Raw genomic sequence first — 26,473 nt, 5'->3', positions numbered from 1 at the left:
AAATTTTTAAGCTTAGCATTTAAACATAATTGCACAGGCAGAAGTATCTTAAAATGTAGTCTTTGCATGAATGAATCATAGAATCCCTACAGTGCAGAAGGAGGCCATTCGGCCCATCGAATCTGCACCAACAACAATCCCACCCAGGCCCTATCCCACAACCTCTCATATTTACCTTGCTAATCCTTCTAACCTACACATGCTGGGGCACTAAGGGGCAATTTAGCATGGTCAATCAGCCTAACCTGCACATCTTTGGACTGTGGGAGGAAACTGGAGCACCCGGAGGAAACCCACGCAGACACGGGGAGAATGTGCAAACTCCACACAGACAGTGAACCAAGCCGGGAATTGAACCCGGGTCCCTGGCGCTGTGAGGCAGCAGTGCTAATCACTGTGCCACCTTGTCACCCACAAAGAAGCAAACATATACAGGATCCGTCAACACGACCTCTTCTATCTGCCTGGAACGTGTGGCCACCTTTATTGGGGGCCCGGTGGCAGGGTCTGAGTTTATAGGGAATAAAGGAATGTAATATTGAGAAGTAAAATCCTAAACGGTGGCTTAGGAGAGGAAGAGCAGTTGATTAATCAATTGCTTAAAGTGCTGGTGAGTGCTTTACAGCAGTAGAGTATATATTGATTGAACAGTCACTTATAGTGATTATTTGCCTAATTAATCACTGCAATTGAATTCCACTGTGGTACTCTACGCAGCCACGATTTAAAGTTATCCATTAACTCTACATTGTCAGTTTCGATATCAGAATCTATTTGCCTATCTATCTGCGTTGGCAAGTCCTCAACCAAGATTCACGAATACATGGAGATTGGCTGTGAGATATAGGTAAGAGAGAGATGTTACATTTTTTATTATTCATTCGTGGGACATGGGCATCGCTGGCTGGCCAGCATTTATTGTCCATCCCTAGTTGCCCGAGGACAGAATCACAGAATACTACAGTGCAGAAGAGGCCCTTCGGCCCATCGAGTCTGCACCAACGCATGAAAGGCCCTGACCTGCCCACCTAATCCCACTTGCCAGCACTTGGCCCATACCCGACAGAATCGAGAGTCAACCACATTGCTCTGGCTCTGGAGTCACATGTAGGGGGTGGTTTGTAGGCCAGATCAGGTAAGGACAGCAGATTTCCTCCCCTAAAGGGCATTAGTGAACCAAATGGATTTTTCCGACAATGGTTCCATGGTCATCAGTAGTTGCCTAATTCCAGATGTCTTTGTTCATTGAATTCAAATTCCATCATTTGCCATGGTGGGATTCGAACCCGGATCCCCAGAACATTAGTTGAGTTTCTGGATCAATAGTCTAGTGATAATACCACTAGGCCATCGCCTCCCCATTACAATTATCACTGCTACACAACGCCTTCTTACAAATGGATTCCATTATCTTCATACAGGTAGCAAAGTGAGGGAGACTATCATCTTGATGGTCCCCAGGCCAAGTGCAGAGGAGGGGGAGGTGGGGCCAGTAACGTGTTCTCAATCGGTGTCATGGGTGGGAGGACTTAGTGTCTTCAACCCAGGAGGGACCGAGCTTTAATTCCAATGCTGTCATTTATCTCCCACTCATTCAGTTTGTAGAACAGCCTCCCCCCTCCTCCAGCAGGAAGCACTAACCTAAAATAAATGGGGCAGCAAGTCTCAGACCAGCTTTCAGGCTCAGTCTGCCAGAATGGAGAAAGGTTAGACCCAAGGGAAGGATACTGGCTGCCCTACTGACCAAGTTAAGATTGTGATAACTCCCAGGACTTACATGGGGAATCACTAATTGGCCTCCCTGGAGGACTGCGGATTGGTAATTAACTTACCAAGTGGAGCATGTATACTGAGCCCTGTATAAAGCAGACCCCTGAGTGGGTCCATTGATGTATTGTCCCGGTTGGGACCTGTTGGTGTTCACCACAGGTGTGGTTTTTGCTTTGCTTCATTTTGTGCAATAAAGCACTGTTCCTTCACAGCTGGAGTTATTATAAAGATAATCAGTCCAGTTTGTAATAAGGCTCATTTATACTTGCTCAAAGCAACATACATTCAGATTGAAGGACCCATTCTGTGCAAACAAAAGGAATATATTCAAAACTTGCAACTTTGTTGAATTGCCCGGGACCTTGGAGAGCCCTGTTGCGATCTCCATGGCAATGCCCCAGCTAATTAGATTCAACTTTCCAATCAATCTGCACCCACTTCCCTCTGGTATAAATCGTTGCCATGGTGTGAAATTTGGCCTGATGAGTGCATGATGAAAAACTTTGAGATGTCTCTCTTTGCAGCAATAAATTTCAGTCGTTGGGCAAAGGAGCGAATGAACGTGGAGTGTCTTAATTTAAATAACGATACGCATAGTCATTACAGAATCACAGAATTGTTACGGTGCACTAGAGGGAGGTGATGGCCCAGTGGTATTACTGCTGGACTATTAATCCGAAAACTTAGCTAATGTTCTGGGGACACAGGTTCGAATCCCCACACGGCAGATGGTGGAATTTGAATTCAATAAAAAATATCCGGAATTAAGAATCTACTGATGACCATGAACCCATTGTCGGAAAAACCCATCTGGTTCACTAATGTACTTTAGGGAAGAAAATCTGCCGTCTTTACCTGGTCTGGCCGACATGTGACTCCAGACCCACAGCAATGTGGTTGACTCTCAACTGTCCTCCAAGGGCAACTAGGGATGGGCAATAAATGCTGGCCAGCCGGCGACGCCCATCTCCCATGAATGAATAAAAAAAAGGAGGCCATTTGGCCCATCGCCTCTGAACAGCCTCTCTAAACGAGCTTCGTGACTTTGTGCCATTTCCCTGCCTTTTCCCCGTACCCCTGCACATTGTTTCAATTCAAATAATCATCCAATTCCCTCTTGAATGCCTCGGTTGAACCTGCCTCCACCACGCTTCCAGGTGGTACATCCTAGACCCCAACCACTCGCTGTGTGAAGGAGATTTTTCTCACATCACATTTGCTTCCTTTGAAAATCACTTCAAATCTGTTACATCCCACTCATACTACCGACATAAAGAGATGGCGGAAAAGAAGCCACAAATAACAACACTGGGGTAACTGGATAACATGCACAAATCAAGCTTTACCACTATTTCTATGGTTCCAAGTAGAAGGTGGTTCATACTGCTGCAAGGATGAATATCATTGTCACGACTACTGAGGGAGGATCAAGCACTCAGATCCTCGTGAGAGGAGGAAGTTGAACTGTTGGCTCCAGGTGTGGAAGCTCACCCCACACCCATCCCACACCCAGGGCGATGGCAACGAGAGGGATTGAAAGAGAGTCAGACATAGATCCAGAATTGGAGGACATCAGACAGGGAGTTCCCAAACTGCAAACTGGGAGAATTGCCCATTCAAGGTACACAAGATGAACTACGCGCACAGTTGTGTTCTCAAGGGTAGCAGATGTTGAGTGCCGCCAAAGATTAGGCCTAGACTGGCGTCGCTAGCTCATGAGGCCCACCTGGGAGTGATTGGTACTGAGCAAAATTTATGAACCAGAGGATGGTGGCCAGAAATAGAGAAATATGTGGAGCAGCTTGTCAAAACCAGTCGAGGATGTCAGCAGACCCAACCCACCAGAACCAAAACACAGCAGACAGTTACCCATTGGACCATGGGAGGACGTAGTAGTTGACCTATAGACCCACATCCATCTTTGGGAAGGTTTGCCCTGGACAGGGCGGTACAGTGGCACAGTGGTTAGCGCTGCTGCCTCACAGTGCCAGGGATCCTGGTTCGATTCCGGCCTTGGGCCACTGTCTGTGCGGAGGTTGCACATTCTCCCCGTGTCTGCGTGGGTTTCCTCCAGGTGTTCCGGTTTCCTTCCACAGTCCAAAGATGTGTGGGTTAGGTGGATTGGCCATGCTAAATTGCCCTTAGTGTCAGGGAGATTGGCAGGGCAAATATGTGGGGTTACGGGGAGAGGGCCTGGATGGGGCTGTTGTCGGTGCAGGCTCGATGGGCTGAATGGTCTCCTTCTGCACTGTAGGGATTCTATGATCTATGAAAACAGCAGGAGGTAGTTTTGTTGGGGTCCATCCATAGTAAGTGAAAACCGTAGACCCATTACCTTCCTCCATTCACAGTTACAATTGAAACCCTAACCCCCTCCTCTCAGTGATGGCCGTACCCTAGAAATCATAGAATCCCTGTAGTGCAGAAGGAGGCATTCGGCCCATCGAGACTGCACCGACAACAATCCTGAGGTCACGTGCCAACCGACTCAAGAACAGCTTCTTCCCTGCTGCCATCAGACTATTGTATGGACCTACCTCGCATTAAGTTGATCTTTCTCTACACCCCAGTTATGACTGTAACGCTACTGGGGCGGCACGGTAGCACAGTGGTTAGCACTGCTGCTTCACAGCTCCAGAGACCTGGGTTCGATTCCCGGCTTGGGTCACTGTCTGTGTGGAGTTTGCACATTCTCCTCGTGTCTGCGTGGGTTTCCTCTGGGTGCTCCGGTTTCCTCCCACAGTCCAAAGATGTGCGGGTTAGGTTGATTGGCCATGCTAAAAATTGCCCTTAGTGTCCTGAGATGCATAGGTTAGAGGGATTAGTGGGTAAATATGTAGGGATATGGGGGTAGGGCCTGGGTGGGATTGTGGTCGGTGCAGACTCAAAGAGCCGAATGGCCTCTTTCTGTACTGTAGGGTTTCTATGATTTCTATGACTACATTCTGCATTCTCTCCTTTCCTTCTCTATGTACAGTATGCTTTGTGTAGCGCGCAAGAAACAATACTTTTCACTGTATCCCAATACATGTGTCAACAATAAATCAGATCAAAAATCAAGTAAAAATGAATCAAATCCCACCCAGGCCCTATCCCCGCAACCCCACACATTTACCCTGCTAATCCCTCTGACGCTCAAGGACAATTTAACATGGCCCATCAACCTAACCTGCACAAACAGCTCATTTGCTTATTCCAAGTGATATATTTTTTATCTGCCCGTATCTTGCAGGTCTCAGCTCGCTGGGGGAATTGCTTTCAGTAGAACCAACAACGCATTGCTTCCTGCAACAGTGGCCAATGTTTCATTTAATCTTTTTAGCAGCAATATTTCTCCGTCGCCATCAAGCCAATTTGCCCCCCCTGGAGAATATTCGGACTGCCAGGGGTTATAGGCTGCTGCTGTCCGACTGTTGATCAACAAATTAATATCGCCCTCAAAAATCTTCAGGGAAACACAACTTGTCTGTTCCAATTCAGTGTAATTTCCCCTGGACGCGCTGACAGGTCGCTTTTTACTTCTTGACTGTCTGCACATTTGCAGCAAATCCCGGGGATTTGTCAGCAAGCGAGGCTCAGCTGGAGAACGAAAGTGCAAATATACTCATTTGTTTCGAATTTTGATTAATGTGGTCAGGTCTCGAGAACAGCCCCCGAGTTGTTTGCCGAGGCGTTTGATACATCACTCAATCATGCCGTCTGCAATCACTTGCGGTGAGCTGTGGCGGGTGCGCTGAACGGAAGTGATTTATGTCTCCCAGGTATTTTCAAATTTAAGGCTTACATTCCTCTTGTTTTCGTCCTTCAGGCTGTTCTGTGAAGTATTGCAACACGGCTCGCTCAAGTATTCGGTATTTCTGATTAGACTTCAGCAAGGAACAAGGATAATAACATTTACAGCCTCAGTTTGTTTGGCGGTCCAATCAGACATGGAAGAAAATTGCCCCACCGCACTCCACCCCCACCCCCCCCCCCCCCCCCACCCCCCCACCACCTCCTCCCTCCACCCTCCCACCGCTCCCCACTGTGGTAAACCACTGGTAGCTTATTGCCTGTGTGTGTGCGACATGCCTGGACATGTCCCTGCCGGCCCTGCCCGGGACTCCTCCCCCCCCTGGTCCAGGTATAAAGGTGACTGCTCCCCACCCCCTGCCTCAGTCTCTGGACCAGTTCATCGGCATGGGTGTGCTCCAAGTCTTTTGCTAATAAAAGCCTATTTGTTCTTGCATTCAAACTAGTCTTTGCTCGATTGATGGTGCATCACCCACCCCACAATCTACCTGCCCTGTTTTAATGTGTTGCTATTGTTCCTTGACTACCGTAATGTGAATTAGTGATTAACAAACAAATTTGTCACAGGTGGCACTTTGATAGTCCAGACGGAGCAGCCTCAATGGGCCGAATGGCCTAATTCTGCTCCTATATCATGTGGACTCCCCGCTTCATCTACTTTAATGGTATCTATTCTTGATATCTGGTGGCGCAGTGGTTAGTGCTGCTGCCACACAGTGCCAGGGACACGGGTTTGATTCCCGGCTTGGGACACTGTCTGTGCGGAGTCGGTACATTCTCCCCGTGTCTGCGTGGGTTTCCTCTGGGTGCTCTGGTTTCCTCCCACAGCCCGAAATACATGCTGGTTAGATACATTATCCATACTAAATTCTCCCTCAGTGTACCCGAACAAGCGCCAAAGTGTGGCGACTCAGGGATTTTCACAGTAACTTCATTGGAGTGTTAATCCAAGCCTACTTGTGACACTAATAAATAAACTTAAACTTCTGTGATAATCACTGCAATAACCTGGTTTTGGACTCTGGGACTTCTCGCTTGTTGTGATATGATATAAATAACCTTCAAGTGGGCATATCATAAACTGCTGTCAATCACTACCACTGAGGCAGGATGTGATATTGTAGTCCCATGTCCTGTACTCAGTATATGGCAGCAAACACCCAAGGCATGAGCCCGATTAACATTGTACATATTTTCTCAGGAGACTAAGGAAATTTGGCATGTCAGCCACAACTCTCACCAACTTTTACAGATGCACCATAGAAAGCATTCTTTCTGGTTGTATCACAGCTTGGTATGACTCCTGCTCTGCCCAACACCGCAAGGAACTACAAAAGGTTGTGAATGTAGCCCAATCCATCACGCAAACTAGCCTCCCATCCATTGACTCTAACTACACTTCCTGCTACCTCGGCAAAGCAGCCAGCATAATTAAGGACCCCACACACCCCAGACATTCTCTCTTCCACCTTCTTCCGTCAGGAAAAAGATACAAAAGTCTGAGGTCACGCACCAACCGACTCAAGAACAGCTTCTTCCCTGCTGCCATCAGACTTTTGAATGGACCTACCTTGCATTAAGTTGATCTTCCTCTACCCCCTCGCTATGGCTGTAACACTACATTCTGCACTCTCTCGTTTCCTTCTCTATGAATGGTATGCTTTGTCTGTATCGCGCGCAAGAACAATACTTTTCACTGTATAATGATACATGTGACAATAATAAATCAAATCAAATCAAATATATGTAATCTTATCTGCGATAAGAAGCCCACATTGTTTTGCCATTCCTTGTCGTATGATTGTTCTGCTTACAGCGAAAAGAAGAATGCAACATGGTGGCAACATGGGGGACTGGCAGGGTAAATATGTAGGGTTAAGGGGATAAAGATTGGCTTGGTTTGTTGTAGGTGCAGGCTCAATGGGCCGAATGGTCCCCTTCGACACTGTTGGTGTCCAAGTGATGAGGGAGCCATGGCCTTGTACCCCAGAAAGTGCCGGCCTTTACTGATAAATACAAAGCACAAGAGGGCATTGGAAGCACCAATTCAGAAAGCAAAGGCCGGATCGAATGGCTCCTATAGTCCTCAAGTCAAAAGAAAGCAGCAGGAGAAAAACACCTAAAATCAGGTGCAATGGATTTGTCTTTAGCTCTCTGTGGCCTCTTGCTCTGTTTGTTCGAGATTGTTAGCCCAGTTGCCAATGAGAAAGGACAAGGACGGGCGAGATTTTCCGGCCGCACTCGCCCTGAAGCCGGAAAATCCTGCCCGAGGTCAACGGACCTTTCTGTCGTCTGCCCCTCGCCCACTACGATTCCTGCGGCGGGCAGAAGTGAAAAATTCACCCCGGGGAGTCAGAAATTTCCTCACAGCCGGTGATGATCTATAAAGGATCTCCTAGGAGGGTTTAAAAGGTCAGTTTTGTGCTCAGTTCATGTCCTGGCTATGAACCGGGGCAAACAGAGTTCTGCGCGGTGCCATCTGAACGCCTGATACATTGTAAAATTGGCCGAGAGCCGGGTTTGGGAGATCAAGTAGGGTATTGTCTGGTTATATGATTCAGTGAAAGCAGTGTTACATTTCTAGATGTTTAAGAAATGTTCTCTTGTGCTCAGTGACAAAGGCCACACTCATAACTCGGCCTTCCCTCTCTAGCAACCGCAGTGTGACTTCAGATGCACAATGTCAGAAGATGGATCAGCATCCCTAAGAGTTGAAGACTCCTTGCGACTGTAATCACAGCCCGAAATTACGCACAAGAACTCGGTTGCCCTCTGAGGCTTTGGAGAATGGAACAGTTAAAGCTTTGTCAGAATATGTGCTGAGGCTTTAAACTCAGAAGCAAGTTCATTCAAAGTAGAAATAGAACCGAAAATCAATGCGTCTATTTTCAATTCATTTCAGATTAATCAGCATTGTCCGTCCCTCTATGATGTCTACTCAGGGTCGCGGGTTTCTGCCATGGGTCTTCATGTGACGAAATCAGTCGGTTCTTGGTCACCAGATCTTTGGGAACACGGGGATCCAGAGAGCTGGCTTTGTTTCCTTTCCTTCTCTGCCTCTACTCTGTTTCACTATTCAAAGTTAATCCTTGTCTGACTCCTAATGCTTTAGATCCTGGGCCTGTCTCAACAGGGGAGGCGGTGGCCTAGTGGTATTATTGCTGGACTGTTAATCTAGAAACGTGGCTAATGTTCTGGGGACCCGGGTTCCAATCCTGCCATGGTAGCTGGTGGAATTTGAATTCGATAAAAGATAAGTATTTGGAATTAAAAAGCTACTGATGACCATGAAATCATTGTCAGGAAAACCCACCTGGTTCATTAATATCATAGAATCCCGACAGTGCAGAAGAGGGTCATTCAATCCATTGAGTCTGCACCAACCACAATTCCACCCAGGTCCTTTCCCCATAACCACATGCATGGTTAGGCCTAGCTAGGCCTAGCTCGGCCCCCTGACACGATGGATCAATTTAGCATGACCAATCCCCCTAACCCGCACATCTATGGACTGCAGGAGCACCCGGAGGAAACCCACGCAGACACGGGGAGAACGTGTAAGCTCCGCACAGACAGTGACCCAAGCGAGGAATCGAACCCAGATCCCTGGCACTGTGAGGCAGCAGTCCCAATCACTGTGCCACCGTGTGTTCCTTTAGGGAAGGAAATCTGCTGTCCTTACCCGGTCTGGCCTACATGTGACTCCAGAGCCACAGCAACTAGGGATGGGCAGTAAATGCTGGCCACCCATGAATGAATTTTTAAAATGCCAATGCTGCTGACAAAGCCTCATTGTAGGCCGTGGCTCACTTGGCAGCACTCGTACCTGTGAATCAGAAGGTCGTGGGTTCAAGTCCCACTCACAGGTGCTTCAGCACGAAAGGTCTAGGGTGGGCTGGCCCTCTAGCGTGGGACTGAGGGAGTGCTGCACTGTCAGAGGTGCTGGTGTTCAAATCCATGTAACAGGGGAAGTTAACCTGTTTGTTTTGGGCCAACAATTGTATAGGGTGTTGATGAGACCACATCTGGAGTATTGTGTCCAGTCTTGGCTTCTTTACTTGAGGAAGGATGTGGTGGCATTGGAGACAGTTCAGAGGAGGTTCACCAGATTGATTCCGGGGATGAAGGGATTGACGTATGAGGAGAGATTAAACAGTTTGGGCTTGTACTCGATGTGATTAAGGTATATAAAATACAGAAAAGATTGATAAAGTTAATGTAGACCAAATATGTTCTAGATTGACCCTGTGGGGCAATCTAGAACAAGAGGTCACAGGTATAGGTTGAGAGGCGGTAGATTTAAAACTGAGATGAGGAGGAACTACTTCTCGCAGAGGGTGGTGAATTTGTGGAACTCGCTGCCCCATCGCGCGGTGGAGTCTGAATCATTGAATGGTTTCAAGAAGGAGATAGATATATTTCTGATAAAAAAGGATAAGGGGGTATGGGGAACAGGTGGGGAGGTGGATTTGAGACCAGGGAGAGATCAGCCATGATCTGATTGAATGACGGAGCAGGCTCGAAGGGCTGAATTTGCCTACTTCTGCTCTGAATTCTAATGTTCCTGTAATAACTCCACAGAGGCGAAAGTCCCGTCACCAAGTTACTTTATTTACACCATACATGTGTACAGCTCTCCAGTTGCTCCCTGCTGAATGCAGGCTGGGAGTCTGACACACCTGCTTTAAATAGGGAGCATGAGGTTCCCTGATTTAACCATCAATTAGGACTCATCTGGTATCTCTTTCAACACCAACCAAATAAACTAACTCAAATTAACTTTAGGACAAATTAAGGAGGGGGAACAGCCCGAACCAAAATCAAAGTACAAAGGAAACTTAAAACATTAAATCAAAAGGTGATTAGCAGGTTCGATAATACACCCCAGCATATAATGCCCAGTGGGCATGGAAGGTGTCAACTGTGCCCGTGGATACCGCATGCTCCCTCTCCAGGGACACCTGGCCGCGAACATAGCCGCGGTAGAGGGGCAGGCAGTCAGGATGGACGACCCCGTCGATCGCCCGCTGCCTGGGCCTATTGATTGCTTGCCTCGCCAGGCCCAGGAGCAGGATCATGAGGAGATCGCCCTCCCGACCCGCCCCTCTCCGCACCAGGTGCCCGTAGATCAGGAGCGTGGGACTGAAATGCAAACAAAACATCAGTAAAAGATTTTTGAGGTAGGCAAAAAGGGAGTGCAAACTTAGACCCAAAACGTGGACATCGTCCACAGACTCTACAAGACCACACAAGGGGCAAGCTTGGGAGCCCTTGAACTGGAAAAACCTACGGTTGTGCGGTACTGCTGCGTGCAGCAGACTCATCGGGTAGTTCATACTCTAGCAAGCCAACCTCATTAGCCTGGCTGAAGTCATCACAGTTCCTAACACTCATCCTGCATCACTAAAATCAGATTATTTGGTAATTACCACCTTGATTTTTGTGGGATTGAGCTTACTGTGTGTAAATTGGCTGCTGTACTTCCTACGCTATACTTAATTGGCCGTAAAATGCTTTGGGGCTACCTGAGGTCATAAGGTGCGCTATGTGAGTGCAAAATCCCTCTTCAAGTGCCTAAGACTATCTTCGTATTCATCTCCAGATCAATGAACGCAAACGTTCTGAATAAAACCATGGCAGTTGCCAAAGTTAATACCCCTGGCATTCTATTAACCCATCTTAGAGATCAAGCAAAAATACATCCCATCTGATCATCAGCTCTGTGCTCCTGTGATCTTTTTGTTTGTCGATAGACTTCAGAATTCAATAAACAGGAACAAGGTTGTAATAATCAAACAGAGAGTTTCCTGGTTTCTCTGCAGATATGTACATTGGCTCAATGAGTGGCGGAGTCTCCAGGCTCCTTGTTGCTTCAAGAAAATCTATCTCAATGCCAGAGAATAGAAAGCTGTATACACCAGAGACAATATGCTTCATTTTCATCACCATTCTCCTGGAATATCAACATTCATACCTTGCTTACTTTGCCTTTGATCCTGAGCTTTCCATCAGGAACAATGAAGTAACATGAACAAAGAGAATTAATACCTCGGGTGCCAATACATCGTATGCATACATTGGGCAGCACGGTGGCACAGTGGTAGCACTGCTGCCTCACAGCGCCAGGGACCTGGGTTCAATTCCAGCCTCGTGTGACTGTGCGGAGTCTGCACGTTCTCCCCGTGTTTATGTGGGATTCCTTCCAGTGCTCCAGTTTCCTCCCACACTCCAAAGATGTGCTGGTTAGGTGCATTCCCTGCTGCAATCAGACTTTTGAATGGGCCTACCTCGCATTAAATTGATCTTTCTCTACACCCTAGCTATGACTGTAAGACTACATTCTGCACTTTCTCCTTTCCTTCTCTATGAACGGTATGCTTTGTCTGTATAGTGCACACGAAACAATACTTTTCACTGCATCCCAATACATGTGACAATAATAAATCAAATCAAATCAAATTGAATCATTGGCCATGCTAAATTGCCCCTTAGTGTCCAAAGATCTGCAGGTTCGGTTGATTGGCAATGCTAAATTGCTCCTTAGTGTCAGGGGGGTTAGCAGGGTAAATAAGTGGGGATACAGGGATAGGGCCTGGGTGGGATTGTGGTCGGTGCAGACTCGATGGGCTGAATGGCCTCTTTCTGCACTGTGGGGATTCTATGATTCTATGTTCATAAGTTCTTCTTCACACAATGAATGTGGAATAAACCTCCTGATAGAATTACTTGATGACATTGACAAGGGAAGACAATTCTTCTTTGGTTCAATATCCCATTTTACGTTTCTGTGAAGAGCTACAAGAAAATTTTCTCCAGGAGTTCAGGGCTCGGAAGTGGGGGGTGGCCAAAGCCATCAGTGTGGACATGGTGGGGGAGCCCAAAAGAGAAAATACCGGAAAATCTCAGCAGGTCTGGAATCATCTGTAAGGTGAGAAAAGAGCTGATGTTTCGAGTCCAGTTACTGTGAAAATCCCCTAGTCGCCACACTCCGGCGTCTGTTCGGGTACACTGAGGGAGAATTTAGCACGGCCAATGCATCTAACCAGCACGCCTTTTGGACTGTGGGAGGAAACCAGAGCACCCGGAGGAAACCCACGCAGACACGGGGAGAACGTGCAGACTCCGCACAGACAGTGACCCAAGCCAGGAATCGAGCCCCGGTCCCTGGTGCTGTGTGGCAGCAGTGCTAACCACTGTGCCATCATGCCACCAGATATCAAGAGTAGATACCATTAAAATAGATGAAGCTGGGAGTCCATAAGATACAGGAGCAGAATTAGGCCATTCGGCCCATTGAGGCTGCTCCGCCTGGACTATCAAAGTGCCATCTGTGACAAATCTGTTTGTAATTCTGTCATTCACTAATTCACGTTAAGTTAGTCAAGGAACGACAGCAACACATTAAAACAGGGCAGGTAGATTGTGGCGTGGGGAGCGACGGGGGCAGGGTGGAGGGAGGAAACTGGAGCACCCGGAGGAAACCCATGCAGACACGGGGAGAATGTGCAGACTCTGCACAGACAGTGACCCAAGCCGGGAATCGAACCCCGGTCCCTGGCGCTGTGAGGCAGCGGCGCCAACCACTGTGCCACCGTGCCGCTTGAGGTTGGGTTGAGATGAATGTGCGCAAGTAAGGCAGGAACCCTATACCATGGCGTCAGTAGGTGGATGGCTGGCTGAGGGATTTATAGCTTTGAAGAAGCGTTGCAGCAAATGGTTCATTCAAAGATCGATGGACATGCACTTAAGCCATCTCTTGTTATATGTTCTTTGTGTATTCATCCTGGCGGAGAGATCAAAGGTAAACACTCCAACCACTTCAACAGTAACACCCTTTGCCATTAAAAATAATCATATTCATAATCAGAGATTGGGGAAAATGATGAATAAGCCACCTACACACTGGCCTGTGTAAACATTTGGCCGAATAATTACAACATTCAATCACCAATGCGTTCAAGAGGATCACCATTAGTGCGCTTCAACCTTTGAAAATCAGCCCTAAAAGCTGTAAGATGGGATTTCTCTTTAGATTCATGCTAATAATGATTTTATTTGTTCACTGAATGGCTTGAGGCTGTCAGTAATTACTTTGCTTGGATCTTCAATGAGTCATTTGGGGTCCCTGGTCTCAATGTTCTCTGAAATCCAGTCAACAAAGGAATTGTTGGCTAAACTATATTGTCAAGGGCCATGATCCCAAATACTCGTGGGCCAGGGCTTTGTGTTGCTCGGGTGGCCATGTTCTCGACCCAGAAGCCCGTGAAATGATGTGAGGAGGAGATGGGGTGCGTCTCTCGTGTAGGCGCGCACTCATGCAATACTCACGGAGACACTCGCAGCGGGCTGTGCACTCGTGCAACGGGGCGGCACAGTGGTTAGCACAGCTGCCTCACAGCGCCAGGGGCCTGGGTTCAATTCCGGCCTCGGGTCCGAATAGAGTTTGCACGTTCTCCCCGTGTCTCTGGGTGCTCTGGTTTCCTCCCACACTCCAAAGACGCGCGGTTTAGGTTGACTGGTCATTCTAAATTGACCCTTAGTGTCAGGGGGATTAGCAGGGTAAATGTGTGGGGTTACGGGAATAGGCCTGGGTGGGATTGTGGTCGGTGAAGACTCGATGGGCTGAATGGCCTCCTTCTGCATTGTAGGATTCTATGATTTCAGCAGGTGGGCAATTGCTAGTCAGAAGTGTGCCCACTGACAATCAGTAGGCAAGTTAGCCCATTCAGGGGCCAATTAAACGCCATTCGATGTAGCCTGTCTGTTCCTGCTGTTGGCAGACGGGTTCATTGGCCAGGTCATGCTTTATGTTTTAGCTGCAGCCTGGATCCAGAGCGGGATGAAGCGTCCGGGCCAAAATCCAATTAACCAATGTGTTTGGAGCTGAGATCCGAGTACGGTTGTGCTGCACAGACACTCGGGAATAGTTTTAACATTGATATTTACCTTTCACGGGTAAACATCTCCCTGAGACACTCCTCAGTGGCTGTTCCCTTGAGGGAGCACATTCATAGACTCATAGAATCCCTAAGTACAGAAGGAGGCCATTCAGCCCATTGAGTCTGCACTGACCACAATCCCACCCAGCCCTATCACCATAACCACATGTATTTAGCCTAGCTGGACCCCCTTGACACTAAGGGGCAATTTAGCATGGCCAATCCACCGAACCCACACATCTTTGGACTGCGGGAGGAAACCGGAGCACTCGAAGGAAACCCACGCAGACACAGGGAGAATGTACAAACTCCACACAGACAGTGACCCAAGCCGGGAATTGAACCCGGATCCCTGGCGCTGTGAGGCAGCAGTGTTAACCACTGTGCCACCGTGCCAAAACCCTACACATACTCTTCATGTTCTTGGCGTCCGCCATCTCCCCGTCCTCTCCCTACCCTCTCCCCGTCCCTTCCCCGCCCTCTCCCCGCCCTCTCCCCGCCCTCTCCCCGCCCTCTCCCCGCCCTCCCCCTGCCCACTCCCCGCCCTCTCCCCGCCCTCTCCCCGCCCACTCCCCGCCCTCTCCCCGCCCTCTCCCCGCCCTCTCCCCGCCCTCTCCCCGCCCTCCCCCGCCCTCACCCCGCCCTCTCCCCGCCCTCCCCCTGCCCACTCCCCGCCCTCTCCCCGCCCTCTCCCCGCCCACTCCCCACCCACTCCCCGCCCTCTCCCCGCCCTCTCCCCGCCCTCTCCCCACCCTCTCCCCGCCCTCTCCCCGCCCACTCCCCACCCACTCCCCGCCCTCTCCCCGCCCTCTCCCCGCCCACTCCCCGCCCTCTCCCCGCCCTCTCCCCGCCCTCTCCCCGTCCCTTCCCCGCCCTCTCCCCGCCCTCTCCCCGCCCTCTCCCCGCCCTCCCCCTGCCCACTCCCCGCCCTCTCCCCGCCCTCTCCCCGCCCACTCCCCACCCACTCCCCGCCCTCTCCCCGCCCTCTCCCCGCCCACTCCCCACCCACTCCCCGCCCTCTCCCCGCCCACTCCCCGCCCTCTCCCCGCCCTCTCCCCGCCCACTCCCCGCCCTCTCCCCACCCACTCCTCGCCCTCTCCCTGCCCACTCCCCGCCCTCTCCCCACCCTCTCCCCGCCCACTCCTCGCCCTCTCCCTGCCCTCTCCCCGCCCTCTCCCTGCCCTCTCTCCGCTCAGCCTTTCACTGAGTGTTTGATGTTAGATGGCTGTTTACTGGCCAGCTGGTGTGGAATTGCGATCCGGGGCTGACCACAGCCAGGAGTGCGTAACATTGGCCCCATCGAGTGCGCGCAGGCGAAAAATCCAAGCCTTGGGAATGTCCCAACATGCTGTGTGGCTATGATAGATTTAGATCCCCATTTGCCCACAGATCACCTTGTGCCGTGTACCAATTTATCAATTTCTGTCTTAAGACAGAATTTGGTTCACGTTTCCATGGCGATGGTTACGTTAATCACCAAGGCAAAATATCCTTTGACCTCAGGCGGGTATTTTGGGTGCTGAGAAGGGTAATGACTGGAAAATCCCGGCCTGAGACACAACAATGGTTCATGGTGTCACCTCCAACCTTTGGTGCATTACCACTTGGGAAAATAACATCCCGAGTGATTATCTATGGAGCCCTACAAACACCAGTCCGCCATGTACCGCCATGAACATGCAATAGATTTCATTCCTGCCACGAGTGTTTTGGAAAACTGCTTGTGAGATTGTGTTAATTTTCCTTGCGTATGTTATGCTGAATGGCAAGTGGAAATGTGCTTGAGGGCACAACATATCATTGAGTGCAGAGATGTTAATAACTGAACCAGGCATAGCACTCATGATTTGTGATATTATCAGAGTCATTTGGTGTGTTATTAGCTTGTTGCGTATTTTCTTTAAATTCAGTTGTGGGACATGGGCGTCACTGGCTGGCCAGTATTTATTGCCCATCCCTAATTGCCCTTGGAGGGCAGTTGAGAGTCAACTATGGCTCTGGAGTCATATGTAGGCCAGACCAGGTAAGGACGGCAGATTTCTTTCCCCAAAGGACATTAGTGATCCAGATGGGTTTTTCCGACAATTGGTAATGGTTTCATGGTCATTAGTAGATTCTTAATTCCAGATACTTTTTATTAAATTCAAATTCCACCATCTGTCGTAGCGGGATTCGAACCCGGCTCCCCAGAACATTAGCTGAGTTTCTGGGTTAATAGTCTAATGATAATACCACTAGGCCATCACATCCCTCCTAATTGCAATTGCGTATTGCAAGCGATACATTGTTATCTATAGATATGCAAGAATGTCATTCCCAAACTATTTCAACAATTGACAGTTTGATAACCCCATTCAAACATCATCTTACGTTTGTTCAACACTACAAGCATCCAATCAGCTGAATAAACTCCCAAATCTCCTCAATGTCAACAAAATGAAGGAGATAGTCATCGACTTCAGGAAGCGTAGTGGAGAACATGCCCCTGTCTACATCAGTGGGGATGAAGTAGAAATGGTCGAGAGCTTCATGTTTTTAGGTGTCGAGATCACCAACAACCTGTCCTGGTCCCCCCATACCGACACTAAATTTAAGAAAGCCCACCAATGCCTCTACTTTCTCAGAAGACGAGGGAAATTTGGTATGCCTACTAAGACTCTCAGCAACTTTTACAGATGCACCATAGAAAGCATCCTTTCTGGTTGTATCACAGCTTGGTATGGCTCCTGCTCTGTCCAAGACTGCAAGAAACTACAAAGTGTTGTGAACATAGCCCAGTTCATCACGCAAACCAGCCTCTCATCCATTGACTCTGTCTACACTTCCCTCTGCCTTGGAAAAGCAGCCAGCATAATTAAGGACCCCATGCACCTCGGATATTTTCTCTTCCACCTTCTTCCATTGGGAAAAAGATACAAAAGTCTGAGGTCACGTACCAACCAACTCAAGAACAGCTTCTTCCCTGCTGCTGTCAGACTTTTGAATGGACCGACCTCGCATCAAGTTGATCTTTCTCTACAGCCTAGCTATGACTGTAACACTACATTCTGCACCCTCTCCTTTCCTTCTCTCTGAACAGTATGCTTTGTCTGTATAGTGTGCAAGAAACAATACTTTTCACTGTATACCAATACATGTGACAATAATAAATCAAATCAACTCAAAAAATAAACCAACCTCTCTTGGCGAGGGTAATATTCGGTTCATATTTCTCGATGAGTTGTTGAACTTGTTCGGGTTTCACTGGAGGGTAGAGGATCTCGTTCAAGCGTGGATCTCTCTGCTTAGAATTGATGAATTCTGTCATCTGGTCCACAGTTAGATATGGCCTAGTCTTTGCACCACTGAAATAGATGAAGGAAAATAGATTTCAATTACAGTGGAAGAACTTCCTACACTTTGAAATAAGATGCAGAGCGATACACTGGTTAATACTATTGCCTCACAGCGCCAGGGACCCCGGGTTCAATTCCCGGCTTGGGTCACTATCTGTGTGGAATTTGCACACTCTCCCCATATCTGAGTGGGTTTCCTCCGGGTGCTCCAGTTTCCTCCCACAGTCCAAAGATGTGGGGTTAGGTTGATTGACCATGCTAAATTGCTCCTTAGTGTCAGGGGCACTAGCTAGGGTAAATACAAGGGATAGCGCTTGGGTGGGATTGCGGTCGGTGCAGACTCGATGGGCCGAATGGCCTCCTTCTGCACTGTAGGGATTTTATGATTCTATAAAATAAAGTCTTCAATATATAGGGAATGAGACCAGAAATTCCTAGGAGTCTCAATGCTAATCTTATATACACTTTATTTTTAAGCACTTTAAATAAATCATATCAAGTTCATGGGCTTTCAACAGCCTTTCATGTAATTGGTGATAAATTTCTCTGTGCGTTACGCTTATTCCACAGACAATGAAGATGGCTTTAATTGTGTGCTGAATAAATGGATTCTTGCCATCCAGTTCCCAGTCTTACAAATCATGCTTCATGCGTGTTTAATGCAAAGTGAATTCATTCCTCCCTCTCCCTCTCTTTCTCTCACACTTTTAGTCAGGGCTGCCACATGCAGAATGCTGCAGACTTCGGTGGGACTTCAAGATCCTGCCGGCAGCCAGCGGTCTCCGTCACGGGAAAACCCGTCGTGAGGGAGGTTGGACAATTCTGGCCAAGGTTCTGACCTCCCGACTGCTGCAACTTCCTCTGGTCCTACGATCCTTCAAGGTCTCTGCCCTCCACCAACACTGGCCTCTTGTGCATCCCCAATTTTCATCTCTCCACCAATTAGTGGCTGTGCCTTCAACTGCCTAAGTTTGTGAAGTAACTTCTCAGAGGCCGGTTTCCCTCCACCAGATTCCCTTCATTTACAAACTCGATCCCACTCCTCAGTGTGCTTCAGTTACACAGTCAGAATCCGGAATGCCAATGGACCTGACACTGCTCATTATACATACACAGGTGGGACTGATCGGGCAGGCATTCATTCCCTCAATCAGGGAGCTCATACTTCAAAAGGCCAACCTCATGGGCCTCGTTGAGGTCATCACATTCTGAATTCCATGTCGGAACCTCGCTGTCTCTTTCACTCTCTCTTTTATTGTTCCTGCTCTGACCAAGACCTCAAGAAACTACAAAGGGTTGTGAACGTAGCCCAGTCCATCACGCAAACCAGCCTCCCATCCATTGACTCTGTCTACACTTCCCGCTGCCTCAGAAAAGCAGCCAGCATAATTAAGGACCCCACACACCCTGGACATTCACTCTTCCTCCTTCCATCGGGAAAAAAATACAACAGTCTAAGGTCACGTACCAACCGACTCGAGAACAGCTTCTTCCCTGCTGCCATCAGACTTTTGAATGGACCTACCTCGCACTAAGTTGATCTTTCTCTACACCCTAACTATAACTGTAACACTACATTCTGCACTCTCTCCTTTCCTTCTCCCTGATGTTTTAAAATTTATTTATTAGTGTCACAAGTAGGCTTACATTAACACTGCAATGAAGTTACTGTGAAAATCCCCTAGTCGCCACACTCCGGAGCCTGTTCGGGTAAACTGAGGGAGAATTTAGCATGACCAATCCACCTAACCAGCACGTCTTTTGGACTGTGGGAGGAAACCGGAGCACCTGGATTAAACCCATGCAGACACGGGGAGAACGTGCAGACTGCACAGACAGTGACCAGAGGCTGGGAATCGAACCCAGGTCCCTGGCGCTGAGGCAGCAGTGCTGACCACCGTGCCACTGTGACGCCCATATGCACTCTATGAACAGTATGCTTTGTCTGTATAGCACGCAAGAAACAATGCTTTTCACTGTATACTAATACATGTGACAATAATAAATCAAATGAAATCAAATCAAATCCTCCAAGACGCTCTTTACCCTCCCTCTCTTGTTCAATCTTATGATCCTAATATCACTTTATGGGGCTTAGCATCAAACTCTGTTTGATAAGGCTCCCACGAAAGGCTTTGGGACTTTTTACTCCCTTCAGTGTGCTATATAAAGGCAAGTCGCTGTTCTTTAATTTAACCTCTGGTCAGAGAATAGAGGACATGGGTACAAAATTAACAGGCCTCAAGTGTGAGCAGAAATTCAAATGCTTAACTGGGGACATGTGGAATGCTTGCAGCTTGTGTTTCCATTAAAAAAAAGTAATTTAAATAAATATGTGTTTAAGGATGAGACAGAAGGTTATTAGATTAAATGCAAACAAAGATGGTCAAATATTCTGCAGAATGCAGTGGTTCTTTTCAATGTTTTAGCTGTGGAAATGCTCTCAGGTTTGGAAGATCACTGAAGTCCAGAATATTAGATTTGAATCCTGGGGTTTCATTAAATTAGATTCGGCATTCGGAGGGAAATATCAAAGGGTCCTTTTGAAAGCTTTATTTTTAATTATTCACCTCTCTCTAGAGATTCAGGGTGATAGTACAAACTGTGAAGGTTGAACCGGCTATGTTTTAGTTTCCTCTCTTTTCAAACTATGTTAGTGGTTCAAATATTATTTGAGAGTGTCACTCTCAAGTGTGTCAAGTTCCCACTTAACCCTTGCCTTATACACAGCCCCATCTTTGACTTTTTTTCAAAGATGCTAAGCCCCATAAAGCGATATTAGGATCATAAGATTGAACAAAAGAGAAGTTAAAGAGCGTCTTAGAGGATTTGATTTGATTTCATTCGTGGGACATGGGCGTCGCTGGCTGGCCATCATTTATTGCCCATCCCTAGTTGCCTGAGGGCAGTTAAGAATCAACCACATTGCTGTGACTCTGGAATCACATGTAGGCCAGACCAGGTAAGGGCGGCAGATTTCCTTCCCTAAAGGACATTAGTGAATCAGATGGGTTTTTCCGACAATCGACAATGGTTTCATGGTCATCAGTAGATTCTTAATTCCCGATATTGCTTTTTTGAATTCAAATTCCACCATCTGCCGTGGTGGGATTCGAACCCAGGTCCTCAGAACATTAGCTGAGTTTCTGGATTAACAGCCTGGCGATAATACCACGAGGCCATCACCTCCCCTGAAAGGGTAGAAAGTTGAATAGTGTCCAATAGGCCTATTGTTAGTGCCTATGGACGAAAGTGAGCAGGCCCAAGATCCATCTTACGTTGAGTAATTGTGGCATGCTAAGTGCACTGTAACTGAGCTCACAGCGCCAGTCACCTGCGTCCAATTCCGGCCTTGGGTGACTGTCTGTGTGGGTTCCCTCTGGATGCTCGTTTCCTCCCACAGACCAAAGATGTGCAAGTTAGGAGAATTGGCCATGCTAAATTGCTCCTTAGTGTCCAAAGGTGCGTAGGTTAGGTAGATTGGCCATGGTGTATTGCCCCTTAGTGCACAAAGATGTGCAGGTTAGGTGGATTGGCCATGGTCAAATGTGTGGGATAGGGAGGAGGAGAGGGTCCGAGTGGGATGCTCTTCCGGAGAGTTGGTGCAGACTCAATGAGCCGAATTGTCTCTTTCTGCACTGTTGGGATTGTATGGTTCTACGGCTCACCACTCCAGAGGAAGAGGTTATGGGCTGACTGAGTTCCGTGATTATTTTTCTTTGGACTGGGAGATCCACTCCGGCTCCACAAAAAGCAAGTTTTCATCAAGTTCTGGAACAATTTTTCAAGTCCTTTTAATGGTTGACCAGTCGGTGTCTCAAGACCTGGTTAAAAATCACCAGAGATTGCAGTCAACCAGCTCTGGTTCATCTGACTGAATTTAGCAATCCACATTGGAAGTGGCCTATGGGACACTAAGGAGCAATTTAGCATGGCCAATCCACCTGACCTGCACATCTTTGGACACTAAGGGGCAATTTAGCATGGCCAATCCCCCTAACCCACACATCTTTGGGTTATGGAATGAGGCCTGTGTTTATTTCAGGCAGCTGCTAGGGCTGCCTTAAAAAAAAGGACCCCAGCCAACATAGCGGTGGTTTTGGTCTCCGTGCTGCTAATTTGGTTATTGTTGCGGCCGCATTTGCTGCCAACACCATGCGTGCGCAGTTGTATGTGTGGCCACCATCTTTATCGGAGGCAATGTGCAACAGGGCACAATTATTACAGCACTGGTGGCATCAGGCTAACGCTTTTGATAATCCCCTCTGTCCACAGCCCACTGCAAACCTCACAGATAGGACCGGATGGAGCAAATGGTGAATGGGAACCACCCTGTCCCGCCTATCCTCACACATCCCAACCCCCAGTTAAAATGACACATCGCGGTAGTGTCCTTTTAGAAACATATTTAAAAATGAAAGACTGGATGAAATATAGCTAGGGAGAGAGAGGGAAAGCAGCAGAGATGTAAACAGTGAAAAGGCCTCGCTCCCGAGTCCCCTCTGCTGCTGGGTTTGGGAAGTGTGGAGAATTGCCTGAAATTCCAGATCGGCCATTTAATTGGTGCGGAGGGACGGTCCACTCAGTTATCAGAGATTTCCCTACAGTGCAGATTGAGGCCATTCAGCCCATCGAGTCTGCACCCACCACAATCCCACCCAGGCCCTATCCCCCATAACCCCATGTATTTACCCTGCTAATTCCTTGACACTAAGGGGCAATTTAGCATGGCCAATCCACCCAACCTGTACATCTTTGGATACGAAGGGGCAATTTAGCATGGCCAATCCAGCTAACCTGCACATCGTTGGACATTAAGAGGCAATTTACCATGGTCAATCCACCTAACCTGCACATCTTTGGACACTAAGGAGCAATTTAGCATGGTCAACCCACCTAACCTGCACATCTTTGGACACTAAGGGGCAAATTAGCATGGCCAATCTACCTAACCTGTGCAACTTTGAATACTAAGGGCAATTTAACATGGCCAACCCACCTAATCCACACATCTTTGGATACTAAGGGGCAATTTAGCATGGCTAATCCACCTAACCAGCACATCTTTGGACTGTGGGAGGAAACCGGAGCACCCGGAGGAAACCCATGCAGACACTGGGGAGAATGTGCAAACTCCACACAGGCGGTGACCCAAGCCAGGAATCGAATCCAGATCCCTGGCACTGTAAGGCAGCAGTGCTAACCACTCTGCCGCCCATTCTTGCCAGGACACAGTGGGGAAATACACACACATTCATGCTTCATCACACTGTACAGAAACGTCAGCAAACTCTCACTTTAACTCTCTGGATATTGATCTCATCTCTCTGTCACTTTACACTAATTTCAGGTGGGCATTGCCCCCTTCTCTCTCTCTCCCCCAGTGGGTCTGTGGCATGAACCATTCTGGGGGTACGTGGGCAATGAAATAGAAGTAGAGCAGTGTTGTTGCAATTGTATCGGGTGTTGGTGAGACCACATCTGGAGTATTGTGCCCAGTTTTAGTCTCCTTATTTGAGGAAGGATGTGGTGGCATTGGAGGCAGTTCAGAGGAGGCTCACCAGATTGATTCCGGGGATGAAAGGGTTGATGTATGAGGAGAGATTAAACAGTTTGGGTTTATACTCGCTGGAGTTTAGACGGATGAGAGGGGATCTGATCGAGGTATATAAAATATTCAAAAGGATTGATAAAGTAAACATGGACCAAATGTTTCCCCTTGTGGGGCAATCATAGAAACCCTACAGCACAGAAAGAGGCCATTCGGCCCATCGAGTCTGTACCGACCACAATCCCACCCAGGCCCTATCCCCATATCCCTACATATTTATCCACTAATCCCTCTAACCTACGCATCTCAGGACACTAAGGGCAATTTTTAGCGTGGCCAATCAACCTAACCCGCACATCTTTGGACTGTGGCAGGAAACCGGAGCACCCGGAGGAAACCCACGCAGACACGGGGAGAATGTGCAAACTCCACACAGACAGTGACCCAAGCCGGGAATCGAACCCAGGTCCCTGGAGCTGTGAAATAGCAGTGCTAACCACTGTGCTACCGTGCGGCCCCTAATCTAGAACAGGAGGTCACAGGTATAGGTTGAGAGGCAGTAGATTTAAAACTGAGATGAGGAGGAACTACTTCTCGCAGAGGGTGGTGAATTTGTGGAACTCGCTGCCCCATCGCGCGGTGGAGTCTGAATCATTGAATGTTTTCAAGATGGAGATAGATATATTTCTAATAAATAAAGGGTTGAAGGGATATTAGAAGGGATGGTATGTTGCCCCTTAGTGTCAAGGGATATTTGATTGGGTGGCACGGTGGCACAGTGGTTAGCACTGCTGCCTCACAGCGCCAGGGTCCTGGGTTCAATTCCTGACTTGGGTCACTGTCTGTGTGGAGTCGACATGTCCTCCCCGTGTCTGCATGGGTTTCCTCCGGGTGCTCCAGTTTCCTCCCACAGTCCAAGGATGTGTGGGTTAGGTAGATTGGCCATGCTAAGTTGCTGCTTAGTGTCAGGGGGACTAGCTAGGGTAAATGCATGGGGTTATGGGGATAGGACCTGGGTGGGATTGTGATGGGTGCAGACTTGATGGGCCGAATATTCTCCTTCGGCACTGTAGGGTTTCTATCAGATATGAAGAACAGGTGGGGAGGTGGATTTGAGACCAGGGAGAGAGCAGCCATGACCAGATTGAATTGCGGAGCAGGCCCGAAGGACTGAGCTGACCGCTTCTGCTCCCAATTCCGATGTTCCTATGAAATAAGATTCATTATTATAAGTTTGACGACTGCGGAAAAGAAGCAGCCACCGTTGATGAGGATTTACATCTCCTGCAAAGGCCCTCATTGGACTCTGCACTGACAAGTGCACACGCTCAGAAGCACAGTCAGTGGTCGGCCATCTTGCGTTGGCTGGAATCGCTGTTCTATCTCACACAGCAGAATGGTGCCGAATATGCCCCGAGGGATTGTACTTCTGGGATCTGCCTGTGATATTTTTAAGGACAGGAGCTCGCTTGCTGTGAGAGCGGGGTGCAAAAGTGCAGCTCATTGTAATGAGGATTGAGTGATGGAAATTGCACATCATTTGAGTCGATTCCTGTAATCATCACAACAGGAGACCACTCTGACTGTGACAGAATGTGGAGACGGGGCGAACCAGGGAGGAAGTAACATTTTGAACTTGGAAAACAGGACACAGCTTTCTGACTCATTGGTTCAGTGCTTTGCGCGCCCCTGAGGAAGAATCATAGAAATCATAGAAACCCAACAGTGCAGAAGGAGGCCATTCGGCCCATCGAGTCTGCACCGACCACAATCCCACCCAGGCCCTACCCCCATATATTTACCCACTAATCCCTCTAACCTACGCATCTTAGGATTCTAAGGGGCAATTTTTAACCTGGCCAATCAGCCTAACCCGCACATCTTTGGACTGTGGGAGGAAACCGGAGCACCCGGAGGAAACCCACGCAGACACGAGGAGAATGTGCAAACTCCACACAGACATTTTTTCACAAGAGATTTTTTTCCCGAAAATTTTCTCCATTGTGACAACAGGGACTGAATATTATTGGGGGTGGGGGTGGGGGGGGTGGATTGTGGATAATCCCCCCCCCCCCCACCGCCCCATCCACCTCCTAAGCAGCTCCCCTCTCCCCCCGCCTCGCTCCCCACATCCCCCCATCGAAGCAAAGTCCGATTGCTCTACGCTAGCCCTGCCTCCAGAGCCGTAACGCCATGTGGGTGGGTTGAATGAGGACGAAGGGGGGCTACCATCCCTCACAGGGGAGGCAGGCCCACCCTCAGCAGCTGCCAGCTAATCAGAGCTGGAGACACACCTCCTGTTTTCTCTGTCTTCGTCCCTTACTGGGACTTCCCCCTGTCCTCTCGCCTGTGTTTTTTGTTTAACCTCTCCCTGTCTCTAAAAGTTTCAAGTTTTATTTATTAGTGTCACAAGCAGGCATTCATTAACACTGCAATGAAGTTACTGTGAAAACCCCCCAGTCGCCACACTCCGGCGCCTGTTTGGTTACACTGAGGGAGAATTTAGCATGGTCAATGTGGGCAGCGCAGTGGCACAGTGGTTAGCACTGCTGCCTCACAGTGCCAGAGACCCAGGTTCGATTCCTGGTCTTGGTCACTGTCGGTGCGGAGTCTGTACGTTTTCCCCGAGTCTGCGTGGGTTTCCTGCGGGTGCTCTGGTTTTCTCCCACGGTCCAAAAGACGTGCTGGTTAGGTGCATTAGCTGTGCTAAATTCTCTAACATCTGGAGGAAACCCATGCAGACACCTCATTACAGGAAGGATGTGGAAAAGATTGAAAGGGTGCAGAGGAGATTTACAAGGATGTTGCCTGGATTGAGTGGCATGCCTTATGAGGATAGGCTGAGGGAGCTCGGTCTTTTCTCCTTGGAGAGACGTAGGATGAGAGGAGATCTAATAGAGGTGTATAAGATGTTGAGAGGCATAGATCGGGTGGACTCTCAGAGGCTTTTTCCCAGGGTGGAAATGTCTGCTACAAGAGGACACAGGTTTAAGGTGCTGGGCTGTAGGTACAGGGGAGATATTGGGGGGAAGTTTTTCACACAGAGGGTGGTGGTCGAGTGGAATCGGCTGCCGTCAGTGGTGGTG

The 26,473-nt window shown here is 48.5% G+C and overlaps 1 protein-coding gene across 1 annotated transcript in view; it reads right to left on the bottom strand.

The window, feature by feature from the left end:
* plcb1 (phospholipase C beta 1) overlaps positions 1–26,473 on the bottom strand; it is a 751,388-nt gene that overhangs the window by 177,795 nt on the left and 547,120 nt on the right. The window contains exon 9 of the mRNA XM_078230364.1: positions 17,679–17,845. Within this exon, the coding sequence (XP_078086490.1) occupies positions 17,679–17,845 (167 nt within the window). The remainder of the gene's footprint in view (positions 1–17,678; positions 17,846–26,473) is intronic.

This window comes from Mustelus asterias, chromosome 15 (genome assembly GCF_964213995.1).
Source record: "Mustelus asterias chromosome 15, sMusAst1.hap1.1, whole genome shotgun sequence".
In the NCBI taxonomy this organism is placed as follows: Eukaryota; Metazoa; Chordata; class Chondrichthyes; order Carcharhiniformes; family Triakidae; genus Mustelus; species Mustelus asterias.
Note: the sequence above shows the minus strand (reverse complement) of the source record. Positions and strands in the feature narration are given on the sequence as shown.